Source organism: Hemitrygon akajei, chromosome 10, assembly GCF_048418815.1.
Source record: "Hemitrygon akajei chromosome 10, sHemAka1.3, whole genome shotgun sequence".
In the NCBI taxonomy this organism is placed as follows: Eukaryota; Metazoa; Chordata; class Chondrichthyes; order Myliobatiformes; family Dasyatidae; genus Hemitrygon; species Hemitrygon akajei.
Genome location: NC_133133.1, coordinates 146,965,548 through 146,987,033, shown reverse-complemented (window position 1 = coordinate 146,987,033; position 21,486 = coordinate 146,965,548). Strand labels below are relative to the sequence as shown.

The window sequence follows — 21,486 nt, the reverse complement described above, 5'->3', positions numbered from 1 at the left end:
ATATTGGTACATTCTTCGTGAAATCTACTGCGGAAAATGACAAAATCGTGGCAAGCGAAGCCTCGTATGCGTACCATATGGTTAAACACAGACTCAGCTACAACAGCACCGACTGTCTTGCTAAGCTCAGCGGAGCTTTGCTTAATGACTCAAATGTTATGAAGAAAATGCACTTGGGAAGAACGAAAGCTGAGATGATTACAATGAATGTTTTAGGACCAAAGACTGTGCAGGATATTATGGATGATCTGTCCCCGACCGAAGAAGGTGAGCCCATGGAACCCACGTATTTCTCAGTTGCCACCAATACCTCAAACAAGGGAGATAGAAAAATGTTTCCAGTGTGCGTGAGATATTTCTCTGTGTCTGATGGAGTGCAGTGTAAGTTACTTGACTTTTATGAAGGCAGTGATGAAACTGCAAATGGCATACATCAAATTCTGATGAGCTGTCTGGAAAAGTATGAACTGGATATTAGACACATCACAGCCTATGCAGCAGATAATGCCAATGTAAACTTTGGAAAACACCAGTCAGTTTACCAGTTATTGAGTAGTGCCAACAATCACATTCTGAAAGCTAATAGCCCAGCTCACACAGCTCATAATGCCTGCAAGTACACCTGTGATCAGCTGTCAGTGGATACTGAGACAATTGTTCTAAAGGTCTATAGCCACTTCTCAATATCTGCTTCCCGAAGAGAGGAACCGCGTTCATTTTCTGCCCTTGTTGACATTGAGTAGCGTGAAATTCTGCGTCATGTTTGCATTTGATGGCTCTCTCTTCATCCAGCTGTCGAACGTCTCCTGCAAAGCTGGCCATCATACTTCAGGTCCCTTGAGACCTGTCCTGTGGCACTGAAGAGGAGTTTTGAGGCTGAAGGAAAAACTGGAGCTACTGAAATTTATCTGTGCTTTTTCCACAACATGGGGTGTGATTTTGACCAACTTGTAAAAAAGCTGGCAGAAACAAAACTCTGCATCACAGATGTTTACGAGGAAGTCCGAAAGTTCAAAAAGAAGACGCTTCAACGGAAACAGGACAGCTTTTTTGGATAGCAGACCAAGCAGCTGATGGACAAACAAGTGCCAGCACAAAGCTCCAAGCAGCAACAGGACTTTGTGAAGTTCTATGACTCTGTCATTACATACATTGACAAGTGGTTTGATTTCTCACCAGAAATTGTAATGATGAAACTGAAACTGAGCGGTCTCTATGAGGAGCTCTCCTTCACTGACCTGGAGCAGGAGGTGGCTGCCCTCAAAATGACAGAGACAGTCAATATGGACCAACTCTATGAAGAGTTTTCTGCTAGCTGGGAGGAAATACAGAAATACAGAAATCCATCGGTGGGAAGTGGGTGGCAGTTTTCCAAAACATAGGGAAAGCCAACTTGATCAACAAGTTCAGGATTGTCTCATTTGTCCTCAGTGTGCCAGGCTCAAATACCTGTGTAGAGAGGATCTTCTCTCTGATCACCATTAAATGGTCAGACTCAAGAAACAGATGCAGCACAGAGCTAATCAAAAATGAGCTTCAACTATCTGTGAACTGTGATTTGTCATGTAAGGACTTCTCTCTGGCCGTGCAAAAGGACAAAGGACTGCTTGAATCAGTCAAGAGCAGCAAGAAATATCCATGGAAAAAGTAGATTTGGTGAGTCCCCCCCCCCCCCCCTTTTCCTCTTTTGCAATAATTATATGTCTACTCTATAGGCACATACAGATAGGGTTATTTGGTGTTATTTCATGTCTGACTGGTAGCCAGATTATGCTCTGTATTATGCTTTGTTGTAATTTGGCATTACATTTCATATATGACACTGAAGATATGTATACTTGGTTCATATATTGGATTTGTTTACCTATTCAGGGTTGTTGTTGTTCTCTCTCTCTCTCTCCCCCCTCATCCCAGGCCTGCACCATACCCACACCACCGCACCATGCCACCTTTTGTCCCTTATTTGGGAGTGAGAAAGTTGGTAACCCTACTTCTCCTGCCCACACTGAACTCCGTCCAGCCCTTGTCCTCACTGGTCTGTGGACATCTGACAACTGCTCATGACACTGCCCATGGAACACAGAACGGAGGCTTAGACTCTGGCTGCTGTTCTAATTCCGATCCCTAACTCCCCCAAAACCATCCCGACAGACTTAAAAGAAAACTAAAAAAACAGCTAACTCTGAGCCACAACTTCAATGGAGACCAGATGGAAAAGGATAAAGCAGGTTCACAGGGTAGGATATTAAAATGGAGCAGGGCTAATTTGGGGGAATTAGTCAGGAATTAGCAAAGGTCAGTTGGGTAAGTCTGTTTGAAGGGAAAGGAACAGATAGCAAATACGGATTTTTAAGAGTGACATCAAGAGACCAGGAATAGAAAGTTTCTCTTAGAGTGAGCTGTAAACCTGGCAAGTTTAGGAAACCTTGGCAAGTGTGAGATACTGAGCCTCTGGTCTGCTGTTACTGGTTCCGATCAACATGACACCATGTTGTAATGTCTCTCGATGTCAAAGTTGTTTTTTAGGTTTGTAGCAATTGTTTTGGGGGTAGCTTGGAAGTTAGGCATCAGGTTAGAGTTAGGGACAGGGATGAACGAGAGTTAGTGGTCAGGGGCTGTAAACAAATGTAGGAGCTAGTGTTTGGGTAAAGATGGCATTGAGCTGCAATGTTATGGCTTAGGCTTAGAATTGTAGCGATGATTTTTGTGACAGCATGGTGAGTTACGGGTCAGGTTAGGGTTTAGGAACAAAGATGAAGAACACTTAGAGGTCAGGGGCAATAAATGAAGAGTCAGGGCAGGAGTACCGGTCAAAGGTTAGTAATCCCGATGTTCAAGTCAGCAGGCTCTGAAAAGACCAGGACCCCAGATCCTGAATTAGTACAGGTGGGAGCCATGAGGGCCAGTGATACCCTTCAGCTGACCAGGGTTGGACGTCTGTGTGAATGTGGAAGTTGAGGCCAGAAGATCAACTCCATGATCAGCGAGTCCTGGGATTGAGGCCAGTGAAGTCCAGAGAGCAAAGCCAAAGATTGTACTCCAGAGCTTGGCGAGTCTGAAGGTAGAAGCCTGACAGCTCAAAGATTGAAGTCAGAGACTCTGGAGGTAGAGGCCTAAAGGTTGAAACCCCTGTGCCGGCTTCTCAGAGATCTAAGGCCCAATGTCTTTGAATCTGAGAGTCTGGGGCCATGGACTGGAGGCCTGGAGGTGGATTTGCTGTAGTGTGATGAAGCAGATTTTATCAGGGAGCTTAAGGTAAAGAAACTCTTTGGAAACAGTGATCATAACATGATAAAATTCACTCCGCAGTTTGAGAGGGAGAAGCTGAAAGTAGATATATCAATATTACCTTTGAGTAAGGACAGCTACAAAGCCATGAGAGAGGAACTGGCCAGAGTAGATTGGAAGGGGTCACTAGCATGGGTGTTGGTAGAGCAGCAATGGTTGGAGTTTCTGGCACAGGATCAGATCATCCTAAAGAAGAAGAAACAATAAGGAGACTAAAGGTGAAGTGTGAAGGTAACCTAACCAATAACATAAAATGGGATACTAGAAGTTTTTTAAATATACAAAGAAGTAAGATAGAGGCAAGAGTGGCCATCAGACCACTGGAAAATGATGCCGAAGAGGCAATAGTGGGGAACAAAGAAACGGCATACAAATTACATTAGCATTTTGCATCAGTCTTCACTGTGCAAGACACCAGTAGCATGCCAGAAATTTGAGAATGTCACGGCAGAAGTGACAGTAGTCATTATTACTAAAGAGAAGATGCCTCAGAAGCTGAAAAGTCTGAAGGTGGATAAGACACCTGGACCAGATGGATTATACCCCAGGGTTATGAAAAAAGCAGCTGGAAAGATCATGGAGGTATTGGTAGTGATCTTCAAAGTATCACTAGATTTTGGCATGGTTCTGGAAACTGGAAAGTCACAAACATCACTCCACTCTTTTAGAAGGAAGTGAAGCAGAAGAAAAGAAATTATAGGCCAGTTTGCCTAAATTCAATGGTTGGCCATATGTTAGAGTCCATTATGAAGGGTGACTTTTTGAGGTACTTGGAGGTACACAATAAAAGAGGCAGAGGTCAGCACGGTTTCCTGAAGGGGAAATCTTGCCTGGCAGATCTGTTGGAAGACTTATGAGGAAATAACGGGCAGGATACACAAAGGAGAGTCTGTGGATGCTGTTTCCTTGGATGTTCAGCAGGGCTTTGACAAGGTGCCCATGCTATTACAGGGAATCTACTTGATGAACTGGCAGTTGATCAGTTGATTGGCTGACTGGCAGTAGGAAAAGTGTGGAATAAAGGGTGCCTTTTCTGGTTGGTTGCCAGTACCTAGTAGTGTTCCTCAGGTGTCGGTGTTGGGTCTGTTACTTTTCATAAGCCAGGTATATTAACTTTTAAAAGGTACTTGCTGTGTTGCCATTTTATGTACATATCATGGTCCCTACTGGCAATTCCCCATCTTGCAATTATCTCATCGATTGTGCCTTAATTCCTGTCGGCTGATTCCCTATGATTGCTGTTCCCATTAATTACTGCACACCTGGTTCCCATTAGCGAACATAGGATAAAACTCAGGCGTCACAGACATGCTGTGCCAGTTCATTGGTCGACTCTAGTGTGAGTAAATCTCGTTTCCTGATTCCTTAGGACTGTCAGTTCTAAGCCCTGCATCATTTTCTGGATACTCTATGTAAACCTTGTCTCTGTGTAAAGACTCTCTTGGATACCGGTTCCCCATTCGCAACGGTGCTAACGCCTCCCGACTCTGCCTCCGCGCCTGTGTCCTGTGCTTGGGTTCATCCTCAGCCTCATCCTTGCAACAGAATGAACTGTCCAAGAATGAACCCAGCAGACATGGACCTTGTGCAACAGGTCCTCATCAGCCAGGGCTCCCTACTGGGTGTACGTGATCAACTGCTCAGAGAAGTCATGAGAGATCTTCATGCCCTGTCCAAGGATGTAAAGGTCAGTGAGCAGGTTGACTGGGCAGCCACTCCCCTTACTCCGTCCCTTCCACGAAGCCAGTCTGACCAAAGTGCACAGCTTGGGATGGCTACACCCCTTGGGTTGGCAATACCATCACCTCGAGAGCCATACATACCCAAACCAGCACCCTACGCTGGGGACCTAGGGAAGTGCTGAGCCTTCCTGCTACAATGCTCCTTGGTTTTCGAGCAACAGCCACGTACGTATACCTTGGACAGATCAAAGATTGTGTACATCATGGGGCTGTTACGAGGGGATGTCTTGGCATGGGCCACCGCGATCTGGGACAACCAACCAGAGGTCTGTTCCTCCTTCTCCTCCTTTGTCTCTGAAAGGAGGAAGGTCTTTGAACAGCCCATTCACGGTAAGGATGCCGCTAAGCACTTGCTAACTCTCTGTCAGGGTTCACAAAGCATAGCAAAATACTCCATCAAGTTCTGTACATTAGCGGCCGACTCTGGATAGAATGATGTGGCACTATGGGAAGTGTTTCGATAGGGCCTCTCAGATAAGATAAAAGATGAATTGGCAGCAAGGGATGATGCGGACAGCCCGGACTCTCTGATCTCTCTAGCCACTAGGCTAGATAATCGACTTCAAGAGCATCTGAGAGAAAAGACCAGTCGCCCCACTCCTCGGGTCATCCCATGGCTCATTTTACCATCTTCAACCAGCCCTAACCTCTCTCTCCCTTCTGCTCCTAGCATAGCTCCCGCTCTGACCATTCTGGTGAGTCAGGCAACACTCCCTACAGGACCCCCAAACCCGGATGCAGATCCAGGCTACCGTGAATTACAACCAACAGTCCCTGCCTCTCTCCACCTTGGTGGACTCTGGTGCCGAGGGAATCTGCTGGACAAGGACATAGCCTCCCGGGCTGGAATACCTCGGGAATCATTAAGTACCCCTCTGGAGCCCAGGTGTTGAACGGAAAACTTCTGGCTCGGTCACCCACTGTACACCACCCCTGACCTTGATTCTGTCCGGAAATCATCAAGAGAAGGTACGATTTAATCTCATCCATTCACCTCAAGCCCCTACAGTTCTAGGATACCCCTGGTTGAACCACCACAATCCCCAGATCGACTGGTCTACTGGGAGGGTAGACAGCTGGAGCCCGTTTTGCCATTCCTCCTGTCTGCAGTCGGCTCCATCCCCTAGGGAGGCTACCGCAACCTCGTCTGTCTTGGAACCTCTCGACTTGTCCAGAGTTCACGCAGAATACCACGACCTGGGACAGTTATTCAGCAAACAACAGGCTCTATCCCTGCCTCTGCACCGCCCGTATGACTGCGCTATCGATCTTCTCCCCGGGGCTTCAGTACCCACCAGTCACCTATATAACTTGTCCCAACCTGAGAGAGAGGCCATGGAGAAATACATTAGTGAATCTTTCGCAGCGGGCTTTATTCGACCCTTATCTTCCCCAGTGGGTGCCGGTTTCTTCTTTGTAGAGAAAAAGGATGGGTTGCTTCATCCCTGTATCGATTACTGAGGCCCAAACAACATAACTGTCAAAAACAAGTACCCCCTGCCCCTCATTAACTCGGCATTTGAACCATTTCACGGAGTCATCATCTTTTCAAAGTTGGATCTTTGTAGCGCCTACCATCTAGTCAGGATGAGAGAGAGAGACGAGTGGAAAACAGCATTTAATACACCATTAGGCCACTTCGAATACTTGGTCATACCATTTGGCCTCACCAATGTCCCTGCCGTTTTTCAAGCCCTAATCAATGATGTGCTAAGGGATTTTATTAACCGCTTTGTGTTTGTCTGCCTAGATGACATCTTGATATTCTCCACCAGCCTCCAGAAACACAATCACAATGTCTGTCAAGTCCTGCAGAGACTGTGGGAGAACAAATTATTTGTGAAGGCAGGGAAATGTGAATTCCACGTCCCCTCGGTCAGCTTCCTGGGCTACATCATCGAGAGTGGGCAAGTGAGAGCAGACCCCGAGAAGATCCGGGCGGTGGAAGAATGGCCTAGGCCCATGACCCACAAGCAATGTCAGTGGTTCCTGGAGTTTGCTAACTTCTATTGCCGATCCATCAGAGACTACAGTTGGGTGGCGCTCCTTACCCGACTTACGTCGCCTACAACATCTTTTCGTTGGGACTCCGAGGCTGATTCGGCATTCACTGACCTGAAGAGGAGTTTCACGACCGCTCCCATCCTGGTCCAACTGGACCCCTCCCATCAATTCATTGTGGAGGTTGATGCTTCCGACTCTGGGGTGGGAGCAGTTCTGTCCCAATGATCAAATCCCGACCAGAAGCTTCATTCCTGTGCCTTCTTTTCTCGCCGGCCGTCCCCCGCTGAACAAGATTACAACATGGGGAACCGGGAACTGCTGGCGGTCAAGCTGGCGTTGGAGGAATGGAGGCACTGGCTGGAGGGGGCGGAACATTCGTTCATCGTTTGGACTGATCGTAAGAACCTTGGATATATCCAGCCCGCCAAATGGTTGAACTCCCACCAAGCCCACTGGGCATTGTTTTTTTGGACGATTCAAGTTTACCCTCACCTACCATCCGGGGTCCAAGAACGGGAAACCTGACGCGCTCTCCCACCAATACAATTCCAAAGACATTTCCAGCCCGGAGACCATCCTCCCACCATCCTGTGTGGTGGCAGCCCTCACTTGGGAGGTCGAGTCTATTGTAAATGAGGCCCAATGAGATGACCCTAACCCCGGCAATGAACCGGCCAATCACCTTTTTTTGGCCAATTCCATCAGGTCTCAGGTTCTCCAGTGGAGGCACACGTCTCAGTTCGCCTGCCACCCCAGGAGTGATCGGACACTGCCTCTCCTGAAGAGACACTTCTGGTGGCCTTCCATGGATGCAGACACTCATTCCTATGCCTCAGCATGTTCCGTCTGTGCCCACGGAAAAGCCTCCCATCGGCCACCTGCTGCATTACTTCGTCCCCCTACCTGTCCCGGGTCATCCTTGGTCGCACATCACCCTAGATTTTGTCATTGGTCTACCCCCTTCACAGGGAAACACCACCGTACTCACCAAGGTAGACCGCTTCACCAAGACGGTGCATTTTGTAGCCCTCCGTAAACTCCCTACGGCACAAGAGACCGCAGACCTTCTCATCCACCATGTCATCCGCCTCCACGGAATTCCTGCGGAATCCGATCGGGGTCCCCAGTTCATCTCGCAGGTATGGGAGTCCTTCTGCCAAGCCCTGGGTGCCTCCATTAGCCTGTTATCAGGCTTCCATCCTCAGACGAACGGACAAACGGAACGAGTCAACCAGGATTTGGAGGCAGCGCTACGTTGCATAACAATCAACAACCCGCCTACCTGGAGTGATCACCTCGCATGGGTAGAGTACGCCCACAAGTCTCTGCCACCGGAAGATTGCTTTTTGAATGCTCCCTTGGGTACCAACCCCTGCTGTTTCCCGTTCAAGAAGACGAGATTGCGGTGCCATCAGTTCAAGCCCATATCGATTGGTGCCGCAAGGTTTGGGAGGACACACATATGGCCCTGCTCCAATCAGCCGATTGCAGATTGCCATCGGACTCTGGCACCTGAGTATCGACCTGGGCAGAAGGTGTGGCTATCATCCAAAGACATCCCTCTCAAAAATGAGCCAAAGTAACTCGCCGCTCGCTTCCTGGGACCTTTCGAGGTCAAAAGTATCATCAACCCCACAGCAGTCCGACTTAAACTAGCCAAGTCTATGCACGTCCACCCTATATTTCACATTTCCCAAATAAAACCCTTTTCTGTCAGCCCCTTGTGTCCTCCGACCGAAACCCTTCCACCCGCCCGAATCATCGACCACCATCCAGCATACACCGTCCGGCAGCTACTGGATGTATGCCGTCAGGGCAAGGGCCTTCAATACTTGGTGGACTGGGAAGGGTATGGCCCAGAGGAGCGTTCCTGGGTTCCCCACTCCTTCATCCTGGACCCTTCCCTCATCCACTGGGACCATCCGGACAGGCCTGGAGGATCGCCTGGAGGCTCCCGTTGAGGGGAGGATACTGTCATGATCCTGACTGGCAATTCCCCATCTTGCCACTATCTCATTGATTGTGCCTTAATTCCTGTCAAATGATTCCCTATGATTGTTAGTCCCATTAATTACTGCGCACCTGGTTCCCATTAGCGAACACAGGATAAAACTGGGGCATCACAGCCATGCTGTGCCCGTTCATTGTTCAACTCTAGTGTGGGTAAACCTCATTTCCTGGTTCCTTAGCACTGTCAGTACTAAGCTCCGCATCATTTCCTGGATACTCTATGTAAACCTTGTCTCTACGTAAAGACTCTCCTGGAAACCGGTTCCCCGTTCGCAATGGTGCCAACGCCTCACGACTCTGCCTCCGTGCCTGTGTCCTGCACTTGTGTTTATGCTCAGCCTCATCCTTGCAACAGTACATGGTTACAAAAGGTTTAGCGCAGTGGTTCCCAAACTTTTTTGGGTTACTGCCACCTTGACTCCCAGACTGCATCTCCGGGACCCCCTTTCCCTTTCCAACCATTACATATAAACCATGAAGAATTTTCATTTAGGATGCATTTGTGAAAGAAAACACAAATCTATTAAATGCTAAAGTGCTAAATAATTGCAAAAATTATTCAAATCTATTTAAAGATGCAAATAAAATAATTTCTTTAATTGCAGCAAAATAAATTATCATCAACAATTTTAGAGTGTACATTAGTAGTCCAACTATTCACTATTTCATTGCTTTTTCACCTTTCAACAGTGGATGGACTTGGTGCAGTGATATCAACTTCTCAACATTAGGCTGAATGTTACTCAGAACGAGTCTTAGATTTCCACATTAAGTAATTTACAGTTTGTTGCGTGGCTTTGAAAGAAATCGGGTGACTGCACTCCATTAAAAATGATTTTTAAAATCTTGACCTTTTTCCTCAGTATAGGATAGCATTCAGAGATTTCTTTCTGCAACCAAAAGTCTTGATATGACTTTTTGAACCTTGGTGTCAGCTCAGAGTCATTTTGTAATGAGAACAGTTCTTCCTGCATCCTTCCTGTTAATTCCTCATTACAAGTGTTCAGGAATGGATTTATTACTTAATCTGGAATTTGAGAGAAGATCCTGTCTCTCTCTGAAAGGTCTTTATACGGCTCACCCAGGTGGGCACAGTATACATGAAGATCATCGTCTGTGAGGCTCAGAAATTAGAAAATGTCGCAACAGCCAATGTTGCACGTAAATAAGATTAAGGTTGGACAGAAATGTGGAGATGACTGATTTGACTGATAAGACTCACATCATTTCTTTGCAGTTGAAGAATGATTTCATTATACTTTGCAAGTAATTCTGACAAAGCAATGTCATCCCTAATATTCTTAAGTTGGTTACTGAACGAAGCATTTGAATCTTCAAAGAATTTTATCACAGTTTCACAAAGCCCGTAGAAGCGTCTCAGGCAGTTTCCTTTTGAGAGCCATCTGACTACTGTGTGCTACAACAAGTGTTCAATGTGTTCATCATTCTCAGTACAAAGCTCTTGAAATTATCAGGAATTGAGAGCATCAGACTTTATTTCATTTGAGATCAGCCATTGATGTTGTGCCTCCGCTGTCTATGTGATATGGAGAGCAAGCTGTTGCCCCACATAGCAGGCTCCCCCACTCCATGCAGCTGATGAATCCACAGGCACAGCAGAGTCTGATACATGTTGGCACCAGCAATATCCCAGGAGTTACTAGTCAGCATTGAAATCAGTGTAGAGCTTACCTTAGGGACTCCAGCTCTGGATTTTTCTTTGGGATTTACTCCCAAAGCCTTCCCCATGAGGTAATATAGCTGCAAAGCAGTGGAGGTTTGAGATCAGGGTTTTCCTTCTCCTAAATGAGCTGCCAACCATGGCTGATGAGCCCCATTTGCCTGAAGTAATGGGCAAATTACTTCAACCTGCCTGTGCCCCTTCCCCTGTCGGTAGAAATTATTCCACTGGGCTTAGTAGCTAAGTCACACATGAAGGTCAGGAGCTGGACTTAGTTGTCAGTGGTTATTTGAGATGCACGTCACTGCAAGCATTTAATATGTGGTCTCCCCTGCTACAACAACCTTAAGGATTTCATTTACCATTGTGATAACAGTATTTAATGACTTGTGCAGCTGGACACAGGTTTTTTTGCAATAAGATGTTGTTTGTGAACTACACAGTAAATAGTAAATTTGTTACTTCCAGCTATTTTTATGAAAGCAATAACCCCACAATAGCATCCTGTCATTGATGGTGCCCTGACTGTTGCAAAACCAATAATGTTGGTGAGTGGAATATCCTTCTCTTTGAAAAATTGCTCAGCAACCCGAAGTATTGACTCCCTCTTCATATCTGATTCTAGTGCCCTTGCAAGTAACAACTCTTGATCCACGCTTTCATCTTTTATGAAGCGAACATAACCAAGAAGCAAAGATTCATTGCTTGGCAAAGCTGACTCATCCCACTGCAGAGACAGTTGTCCTAAGTACAGTATATTGTACAATATGTCTTCCACAACTCAGACATTTTATCTGTTCTTTTTTAAACGGTGTTGTCGCTGAGTGGAATTGCTTTAATTATTTGTTCTGGTGATTTTAGCAAAACCACACTTATAACCTCCCTTACTGCTTGCAGAATCAGTGATTCTTCAACCTTATGGACCTTTTCAGATTTAGCAATGAACAAAAAAATATTGTATGAAGAATGCAAATTTTCACGTTTTGTTGTGAAATGATGGCAAATATGTTTTGATGTGTTTTCTGTTTCTGAAAGTTTTCATGAAGTGACTGAAAGTAAGGCAAGTTCTTGTTTGCTTTATCAGAATATATTCTCTTCAAATTTTCAATGAGCCTTATTTGAAAAAAAACGATTTCACATAACAGACATGTTGGCTATTGTTGGTTGCTTGGTACTGATATAAATCTATTTTCAGAAACTCCACACTATACTGCCTAAATTTTTTCAATTGGTCTACTGCCATTTTCGTTATGAATTAATAACCATGGGCAATTGAATATTGTTTAAATCTAATCTCAAGTGTTGCAACTCACTCAAAATGCTTGAGGAAATCTGCAGGTCAGGCAGCATCTATGGAAATTAATGAACAGTCGACGTTTTAGGCCAAGACCCTTCTTCGTGACCAAAAAGGAAGGGGGAAGATGCCAGAATAAAAAGGTGGGGCAGAGGGGAAGGAGGATAGCTAGAAGGTGATTGGAGGTTTGGAAAGATAAAAGGCTAGGGAAGAAGTAATCTGTCAGGAGAGGGGAGAGGACAGTGAAAGGGAAGGAGGAAGGGACCCAAGGGGAGGTAATAGGTAGGTGAGAAGAGCTGAGAGGCCAGAGTGGGGAATGGAAGAAGAGGGGTGGCAGAGAGATTTTTTAGGACAAACTGATATTTATGCCATCAGTTTGGAGGCTACCCAAATGGAAAATAAGGTGTTGCTCCTCCACCCTGAGGGTGGCCTCATCTTTGCACAAGAGAAGGCCATGGACCAACATGTCGGAAGAGGAATGGGGATCAGAATAAAAATATTTGGCCACTGGGAAGTTCTACTTTCAGCAGATGGAGCAGAAATGCTCGGCAGAGCGGTCCCCCAATTCCCGATGAGTCTCAGCAATGTAGACGGGCTGCATTGAGAGCACCAGACATACTAGACAACCCCAGCAGATTTGCAGAAGGAGTGTTGCCTCACTCGGAAGGACTGTTCGGGGCCCTGATTGGAGGTGAGGGAGGAAGTGAATGGGTAGGTGTGGCACTTAGGCCACTTGCAGGGTTAAGTGTCGGGAAGGAGATAGTGGGGAGAGCCAAATGGACAAGGAAAGCACAGAGGGAGTGATCCCAGCAGAGAACAGAGGGAATGGAGGTAAAGATATGTTTAGTGGTAGAATCCTTTTGAAGATGGCTGAAGTTGAAGAGTATGATGTATTGAATTTCGAGGCTTATGGGGTGGTAGGTAAAGACAAGGGGAACTATTACTGTTAAGGTGGTGTTAGGATGGAGTGAGCATGGATGTTCAGGATATGGGGAGATGTAGATGAGGGTTGCATCAATAGTGGAGGAAGGGAAACCCCATTCTTTGAAAAAGGAGGACATCTCTGGACAGCCATATCCTGGGAACAGATACAGTGAGGGCGAACGAACTGAGAAAGTAGAATAGCATTTTGACAAGAAATAGGGTGGCAAGAGGTACAGTCAAAGTAATTGTGGGAATCGGTATGTTTAAACAAGATGTTGGTTGACAACTTGTCTCCAGAGATGGAGACAGAGTGATCTAGAAAGGGAAGGGAGGTGTCATAATTGGACCAAATGAAGTTAGAGCAGGGTGGAAGTTAGAGACAAAATTGATTAAATTGACGAGCTCAACATGGGTGCATGAAGCAGCACCAATTCAGTTGTCTATGTAGCTTCGAAAGAGTTGGAAAGCATTTCCGGGGAAGGTTTGGAACATGAAGCCAACAAAGAGTCAGGCGTAGCTGGGGCCCATGTGGGTGGCCCTGGCAAGTGCTACGATCAATAAAGGGGAAAGTTATGACATCATCATAATCTGACTCTCTGTCTGAAGGTAGATAAAGTGGGGCAGTGAATATCAGTTGGGCCATAGGCTAGAGAAGTGTGTTCAAGACCATTTGAAAGGGCAGATTCTGAATTTTACCCCACTGAATGTCATAGCCTGATTCACAGGAATTGCATCACTGTGTTATTAGAATATAGGAATCTTACCATCTAACAGTGTACTTACAACAGTGAGCAGCAATAATGAGCAGGTCAGGCCCAGAAATAACACAATTTCTTCAGTCTAGATTTCTCATGATGTGCCAAATACAGGAGTATCACATTCGTTTTCAACACCTATAATACACGTCAAGCAAAGTCTAAGAGAATGGGGGGTTAGCAGGAGATGAGGTGATTACATGATCATTGTAATCAATTGGGAGGGAATGAAGATCAAAAGCTTATAATAAGTAATTAATTTCTTAATTCCCTTAACTGTCCCCGTTGCTATTGAGCACCTCTCCACCTTTGTCTTTATTGCCCTCTTAGAAACTCATGCTGCCTCTGGAGCAGGGCAATATCGACCACTTTGGGAACCACTGGTGTAGAGGGAGGCAAATGGGGCAAGCTTAGATTCAAATCTTTGTCAGTGTGCACCAGTGGGACTGAGGGCCTTTTTTTTGTGAATCTATGACTGTATGTCAATAGGTATCTGATTTAAAGTTTGATATGTTACAAATGACTAGTTGGTACATGTAGGCACAAATTCCATAAGTTTTTCTTTGTTGCATCAGTTGATTGGGTGAATTTAAAAACATTATCTCACTGTTTTTTTGCAGTTCATTTTGGTTATTAACTGGAGAATGCAGGTAAAAAAGAGAAGAGAATAACTGGATTAAAATATTGGAACACCTGCACCGCCACCACTTACTAATTCAAACATTACTGAGACTTAGTTTTCTATCATCTGATTGGATAAGCAGGACTGTCTCCAGAAATCAGAATAATCCGGTGTGATTCCTTCCTATCCCATCCCCCAGTACCACCACCATCATAAATCTGCAGCCATTTAAAGATTAAATCCAGATGGATTATTCACCAGCTGTGATGTTGCATTATTTCTCTCTCATTTTTCACTAGAGACTACAGCGCACATCCTGAGAGCTCATTGTGCTTTTGAACAAAGACAGAATTCTTGCTAGGATCCATCTACAATTTTTTTTTTTGCCAGGACCCAGCAAATTTTAACTCTGACAGTTTGCATCTTCAACTGCCCTCTTCTCCCCATTGTTGCAGTAAAACGGAATGGATGCTGCTTGGGTTAAACTTTGTGTGTGGACGCACAGATGATTTTTATTTCATCTGTGCTTGTTAAAATGTCTGTGACTGACTTGCAGAGCCAGGATAATTCTAACAAAATTCATTACTCAACGCTTAATTCTTTTTATCTTTAGAACAAGCTTTTTTTGTGAAGGGACCACTACTTCAAGCCAGCATGTGAAGAATTGATCAACTTTTCTGGAACTTTCAATGAAGTCAAGGTGGATTGTTCTTTCTATGTTTTATTTGTTTTAATTTGATTGAAAAGAGAATGCTGCGCTATCTCAACTGGCTCTTCAGGAACAATTCAAGGCTGCTTGTTACTTTGCGGATTATCTGCTTTTGTTGCTGTCTTCCTTATTCAGTCAAAACCCAGAGTAGGATACCAACTGAAACGTAAGTTGAATTTTGTGTTCAAGGTTGCATTGACTTATTCTTATTGAATCTTACCACACGATCTTCCTGTTCAATTTGTTTTCTAACATGGTTGCTTTGGCATTATTTTATTCTAACTGCTGTAATTGATATCTTAACTGCTGTAATTGATATCTTAACAGTTTTATAGCAATTTGTCGCACTGCACAGAAACAGGCCTTTTAGCCCAAAATGTCCGTGCCAACCATCAAATTACTATTTGTACTAATTCCATTTCTAAGCAATTAGTCCGTAGTCTTCTACGCCTTGGCATTCAAGTGCTTACCCAGATACATTTTTAATATTTATCTGCCACTACAGTTTCTCAGGCAGGGCATTCTAGATTATAATTAACCTTTTAGTTTAAAAAGTTTTCCTCAGATCCTTCCTCTCTGTTGTGGGGGACTTTTTTTTCTTTATACTTTCTATCCATACTTATTAATTTTGGAATCCTTTTTTGGATATCTCTCTCAACCATCAATACAGTAAGGTAAGGAAACTTAATATATATCCAGTCTTTCGTCAGAACTGAAATGTTCCATCCCAGTCAACATCCTTTCTATAGTGTGGCAAACAGAACTGTACAACATTTCAGCTGTAACCTAACCAAAGTCCTATAAAGTTATACCATGACATTAATGCTCTTATATTCTGTTCCCTAGCTAAAGAAGGTTAACATTCTGCATGTTTTCTTCACTTCTTACTTTACTTACAACTGTTGCCATCTTTAAGGGTCTATGATTCTGTAAAACAAGGTCTCTCTATTCATTAATACACCCTAGGGGCCTACAAATCATTGTGTATATCCTACCCTTACTAGTCATCCCAAATGCATCACCTTGCAATTATTTGGATTAAATTATTCCACCAGTTTACCAATATCCTTCTGTAACTTAAATCTAATATCCTCACAACACCACTGATTTTCATGTCATCTATAGATTTTCTTATTGTAACTCCAGCATTCAAATCCAGATCTTTAATTTTGATGAGAAACAGTAAGCACCTCAGCATCCATCCCCATGGTACACCACCAGTCACAGGCTTCCAATCACAAAAGCAAACTCCATCATCATGCCGTGACTCCTCTTATCAAGTCAAGTTTGGATCCAATATTAGACATAGGAGCAGAATTAAGTAATTTGGTCCATTGAGTCTGTTCCACTATTTAATCATGGGAACTTGTCAATTTGCTTTATATCCTACAAGTTCTAATCTTTTGGGTCAACCTTTCATGTGGAACATAGTCAAAGGCCTTACTTGAAGTCCACATAGATGACATCAATGACACTGTCCTCATTAATATATTTTATTACTTCTTCAAAAATGTCAATCAAATTAGTCAGACATGATCTCTCACCAGTAAAGCAATGCAGAATAACTGTAAATGACTCCTGCCTTTCCAAGTGTAGATTAATCCTGTTCCTCATATTTTTTCCATTAACTTCCCAAACACTGAAATTATACTCACCGGCTTGTATTTACCTGGCTTATCCTTGCTGCCCTACTTGAATAAAGCTGCCACTTTTACAGTCCTCCTGGGTACTTGTGTCCAGTAAAGATTTCAAAATTGTTGTCAGGATGATAGTAGTCTCCACCCTTGCCTCCTGTATCAGCTTGGGATACATCTCATCAATCCCTAGGGTTTCATCCACCTTAATGCCTGGGAAGACATATAATACAGCTTCCTTTTAATGCTAACATGTTCCAGAATATCCCCATCCCTATCCTCACTCTGAAATTTACAGCAATCATGACTTCATAGTGAATATGGATGAGAAATACTCATTTCAGACCTCACCCACCTCTTCTGTCTCTAAGCACAGATTATTCCTTTGGCCTTAAGGGTCCCTCTATTTTCCCCTAGTTATCCATTTAGTCTTAATATACTTGGGATTTTCCTTAATCTTGTCTGCCAGTGATATTTTATAGTCCCTCTTTGCTCTCCTAATTTATTTTTCATTGCAATGTCCCCAAGTATTCTATTGACTTTTTTTTTGTCCTCTAAATCTACCATATGCTTCCCTTATTTCTTTATCAAAACCCTGATACCAATGATCCCCTGTATTTGCCTCCTTCATCTCTCACCCTCGTAAGATCATGTTGGCCATAAACTTTAACTATTTTACTTTTAAAGGTCTCACACTTATCTAATATAGATCCACAATTAAGTGGCTATTTTTCTAGGTCCTTTCTAATGATATTAAAATTGATCTTACCCCAATACAGACACATAATTTCAGAACTATTCTTATCCTCTCCATAACTACTTTGAAACTTGCAGAATTACGGTTACAATCCCTAAAATTCTCACTCACAGCCACTTCAACAACTTACCTTGGGTTCATTCCTTAGATTAGGCCCAGTACTATCCCTCCTATCAAGTACGAGCTCAAAAAGCTCTCCTGGCTGCATTTCAAAATTCCATCCCCTCTGATAGACCATAAGGCACAGGAGCAGAATTAGGCCATTTGGTCCATTGAGTCTGCACTGCCATTCAATCATGGCTGATTGTTTTTTGCCCTCCTCAGTCCCCCTCCCTGTAACCTTTGATGCTGTGTCCAATCAAGAACCTATCAAGCTCTGCCTTAAATACACCTAACCACCTGACCTCCACAGCTGCCTGTGGTAACACTTTCCACAAATACACCACCCTCTTGCTAAAGAAATTTCTCTGTATTTCTGTTTTAAATGGACACTCCTCTATCCTGAGGCTGTGCCCTTTTATCCTAGTCTTCCCACCATGGGAAACATCCTTTCCACCTCTACTCTGTCTAGGCCTTTCAACATTCAAGGGGTTTCAAAAAGATCCCCTCTCACCCTTCTAAATTCCAGAGAGTACAGACCCATAGCTATCAAACATTCCTCATATGATAACCTTTTCATTTCCAGAATCCTTGTGAACCTCCTCTTAACCCTCTCCAATGCCTGTACATATTTTCTCAGATAAGGAGCCCAAAACTGTTCTCAATACTCAAGGTGAGGCCTCACCAGTGTCTTATAAAGCCTCAGCATCACATCCCTGCTCTTGTATTGTAGACCTCTTGAAATGAATGCTAACATTGCATTTGCCTTCCTCACCACCGACTCAACCTGCAAGTTAACCTTTAGAGTGTTCTGCACAAGGGCTCTCAAAATAGACCATAGAACTGTACAGCAAAGCAGCAGGGCCTTGACCCACTGAGTCTGTGCCAACCATAATGCTAATCTATCTATTCCCATCTGCTTGCACATGATCCATAACTTCCTATTACCTGCCTGTTCATGTGTCTAACTAAATGCTTCTTAAAAGTTGCTATTGTATCTGCTTCTACTACCTTCCCTGGCAATGAGTGCCAGGCACCTACTACACTCTTTGTATAAGAAAAAATAATCTGCTTTAAATTGTCCCTCTCTCACCTTAAACCTATACCTTCCAGAATTTGGAATTTTCATCTTGGTTAAAAGACTCTATCTACTCTTATCATAATTTTATACACTTGTATCAGATCACTCCTCACCCCAGAGAAACAATCTAACTTTTCCTATCTCTACTCATAACTGATAACTCCAATCTAGGCAACAAACTTGCGAACCCCTTCTGCAATCTCTTCACATCCTACCTAGCGTGGTGATGAATACTGTGCACAATACTCTACGTATGGTTTCACTAAAGTTTGACACAGTTGCAACATGACTTGCCAATCCCAGTTAAAACTAGGGATTTGAAATTCCAAATAGCTACATTCCTGTTCCGATAGGAGAAGACAGGAGGGGGTGGGGTGAAACTAAAAGCTGGAAAGGTGATTGGCAAAAGGGATACAGAGCTGGAGAAGGGAAAGGATCATGGGACGGGAGGCCTAGGGAGAAAGAAAGGGGGAGGGGAGCACCAGAGGGAGATGGAGAACAGGCAAAGAGTGATGGGCAGAGAGAGAGAGAGAAAAAGGAGGGGAGAATAAATAAATCAGGGATGGGGTAAGAAGGGAGGAGGGGCATTAACTTAAGTTAGAGAAATCAACGTTTACAATGTTTACTTCTTGTATTAACAATTTAGCCTCCTATTCCTCCCATGTACCTTTACATCCCCATATCTTCTCAGCCTATTAGACCAACTTATCATTTATTCTGTGCTTAACTGTACCTCCCATCCAATTCCCACAATAACATATCTACTCTTTATCAGAATACCCTGATAAACCTTCCCCACCATCAGGATTAAATGTCCATGCAACAATGTTGAAGTTGTTTGGATTACATGTACAGTTCACCTTCCCTTGAAAAGGGCCTAACAATCCAAAAATCTAAAGCCCCCCCCCCCCCCCCCACCACCATCCCTTGAGCCACACATTAATCTGATTTATCTTCCTGTTCCTATACAGTACGCATGAGTATAATTTTGGTCTATCACAGACATTCCACCTTACTGTGTCGCCATCTTAAAACAGGGTTGCCTTCTCTTTTTTCCAAGTCTTAACATCTGAAATGTCAACTTGGTTTCTCTCCCCAGTGATGCTGTTTGACCTGCTATTCCTATTTTAGATTTCCTGCCACTGCAGCTATTTCCCCCATCAAAAGAGAACAGATCTTTTCATCCAGGCTTCTGTTGGATATGGTTTTCCAAACTTAAGCTGAGAGCTTAAACCAGCAGCTGTATAATGCCTGTGCTGCATCAGTGGTTTTCCTACAGAGTCCAATGTGACAGTACAAACTTCTGCAGGTCTCCCAATTCTCAGGCTGAACATTCTGTCCAGTGAGCCTGTGCCATTAGGGCACTGGCCCAAAATGCATGGTAAGAAAAGGCTACTTGAAGCATAATAAATTGTTTTGATTTAATCATGTGTTTTTGAATGTTTGAGAACATTGACTTTCACAAGGGTTCAGTTTCAGTGAGAGTTTTGACAGCTGCATATTTAACCTTTGGACTACACTGATAGTCAAAGTCATTTTGCAGCTATGTGTGCTTCCTTGTACTGGGGAGGTCCCAAATAGCAATTTCCAATTAACACTCTGCCTGGAAGCACACGGGAAGAAATCTGAAAAAAAAATTGTTCAGAAATTGCTGTTGGATTTGTCGGTATTTTTGCTTTAGAGTTTTCTGAAGCATTTGGAAGTGTTACAGTCTGTGGAAAAAAAAAAATTATTTCTCCAAACCTCTTGAACAAATTGTAAACCCATAACTCCATTTGAGGATAAATATACTTAATTACACATTTCTCTTATTAATAGCGTTCAACTGTGGGCTTCTGCATTTGGTGAAGAGCTGAATTCAATTGTGACAAAGTATTCAGGATACCTACTTCTACAGAAGGTCAGTAAACAGAATAAAATACGAATCTCCTTTTTTAATTAAGATCAAGGGGAAAACACACAGTACACAAGGACAAAACTACAGAATGTGAAAATTGACAGAATCATGGAATAGGATTCCAGGATCACCGACAAATAAAAATGAAAGAACATGATGCAATAAAGTGGTTTATTGTTATGAAGGAATGGTTATGAATGAGTGGCCCTTAATTCTATTGAAGGAAACCACAAAACATGATCCCTCAAAAACTGATGTCATTGTAGTAAAATCTGAATTTTACTCAACTAACCTTGTAATATTTCCAACCCCCATTATTGTTTTTAAACGTGGTCCAAGTGCAGAGGAGCTTCAATTTCAGATACTACATAATTTTTAAAAATCATTTGTGAAATAAATAAAGGCTTAAGGTATAAGAGTGTCAAGTATCTTTTTCTCATGCATTGAATCTATAATTTTCTTATCATTGTATCTAATATTAGCAGCAGAAGCAAAATAATTCACGAGATACAGGGCATATTTGTGATATAATTAGGGCAGATAGAGAATAGTGAGATGGTTGTATAGTTAACTGTCTTTGTATCTCTTTTTTGTTTTATGATTGTTTAATCAAAACAGCAATTAATTTGAAAATGACATTATTTTCATAGTTCACTGTTCTCAATAAAATTACTAAAGGAAAAGAGAATTTTATACTAGCACTTGTTACTATATTTTAACATTATTGTTACAGTATAGACCTAATATATCTGTCATATGTTGCTTCTTTTCACATTTTGAAGCTTCAGTTGGTTCTTCATTCTCTTTGTCAGTGTCCTATTGTAAAAGTATCTATTTTATTGTAGACATAAACTTGAAAAATTGGACATATAATTACAACTGAATTGGTGATTTTTCATAGGCAAAATAAGATCAGCATATAATATTTTGATAAAAGGAGAGGGGTATTCTTGTATTGCTTGTGCTCAACGAGTGTGAGAAAAGTGTGC

The 21,486-nt window shown here is 43.2% G+C and overlaps 1 protein-coding gene across 5 annotated transcripts in view; it reads left to right on the top strand.

The window, feature by feature from the left end:
* The first annotated feature begins 14,594 nt into the window (after nucleotides 1–14,594).
* Nucleotides 14,595–21,486, top strand: part of cacna2d4a (calcium channel, voltage-dependent, alpha 2/delta subunit 4a) — a 370,881-nt gene continuing 363,989 nt past the window's right edge. For all 5 annotated transcript variants that reach the window (XR_012100619.1, XR_012100620.1, XM_073059275.1 and 2 more), the window contains exons 1-2: nucleotides 14,595–15,195; nucleotides 20,419–20,500. Coding sequence is in view for 3 of the 5 variants with exons in the window: in XM_073059275.1 (XP_072915376.1) it covers nucleotides 15,071–15,195; nucleotides 20,419–20,500 (207 nt within the window). In the remaining 2 variants the exon portion in view is untranslated. The remainder of the gene's footprint in view (nucleotides 15,196–20,418; nucleotides 20,501–21,486) is intronic.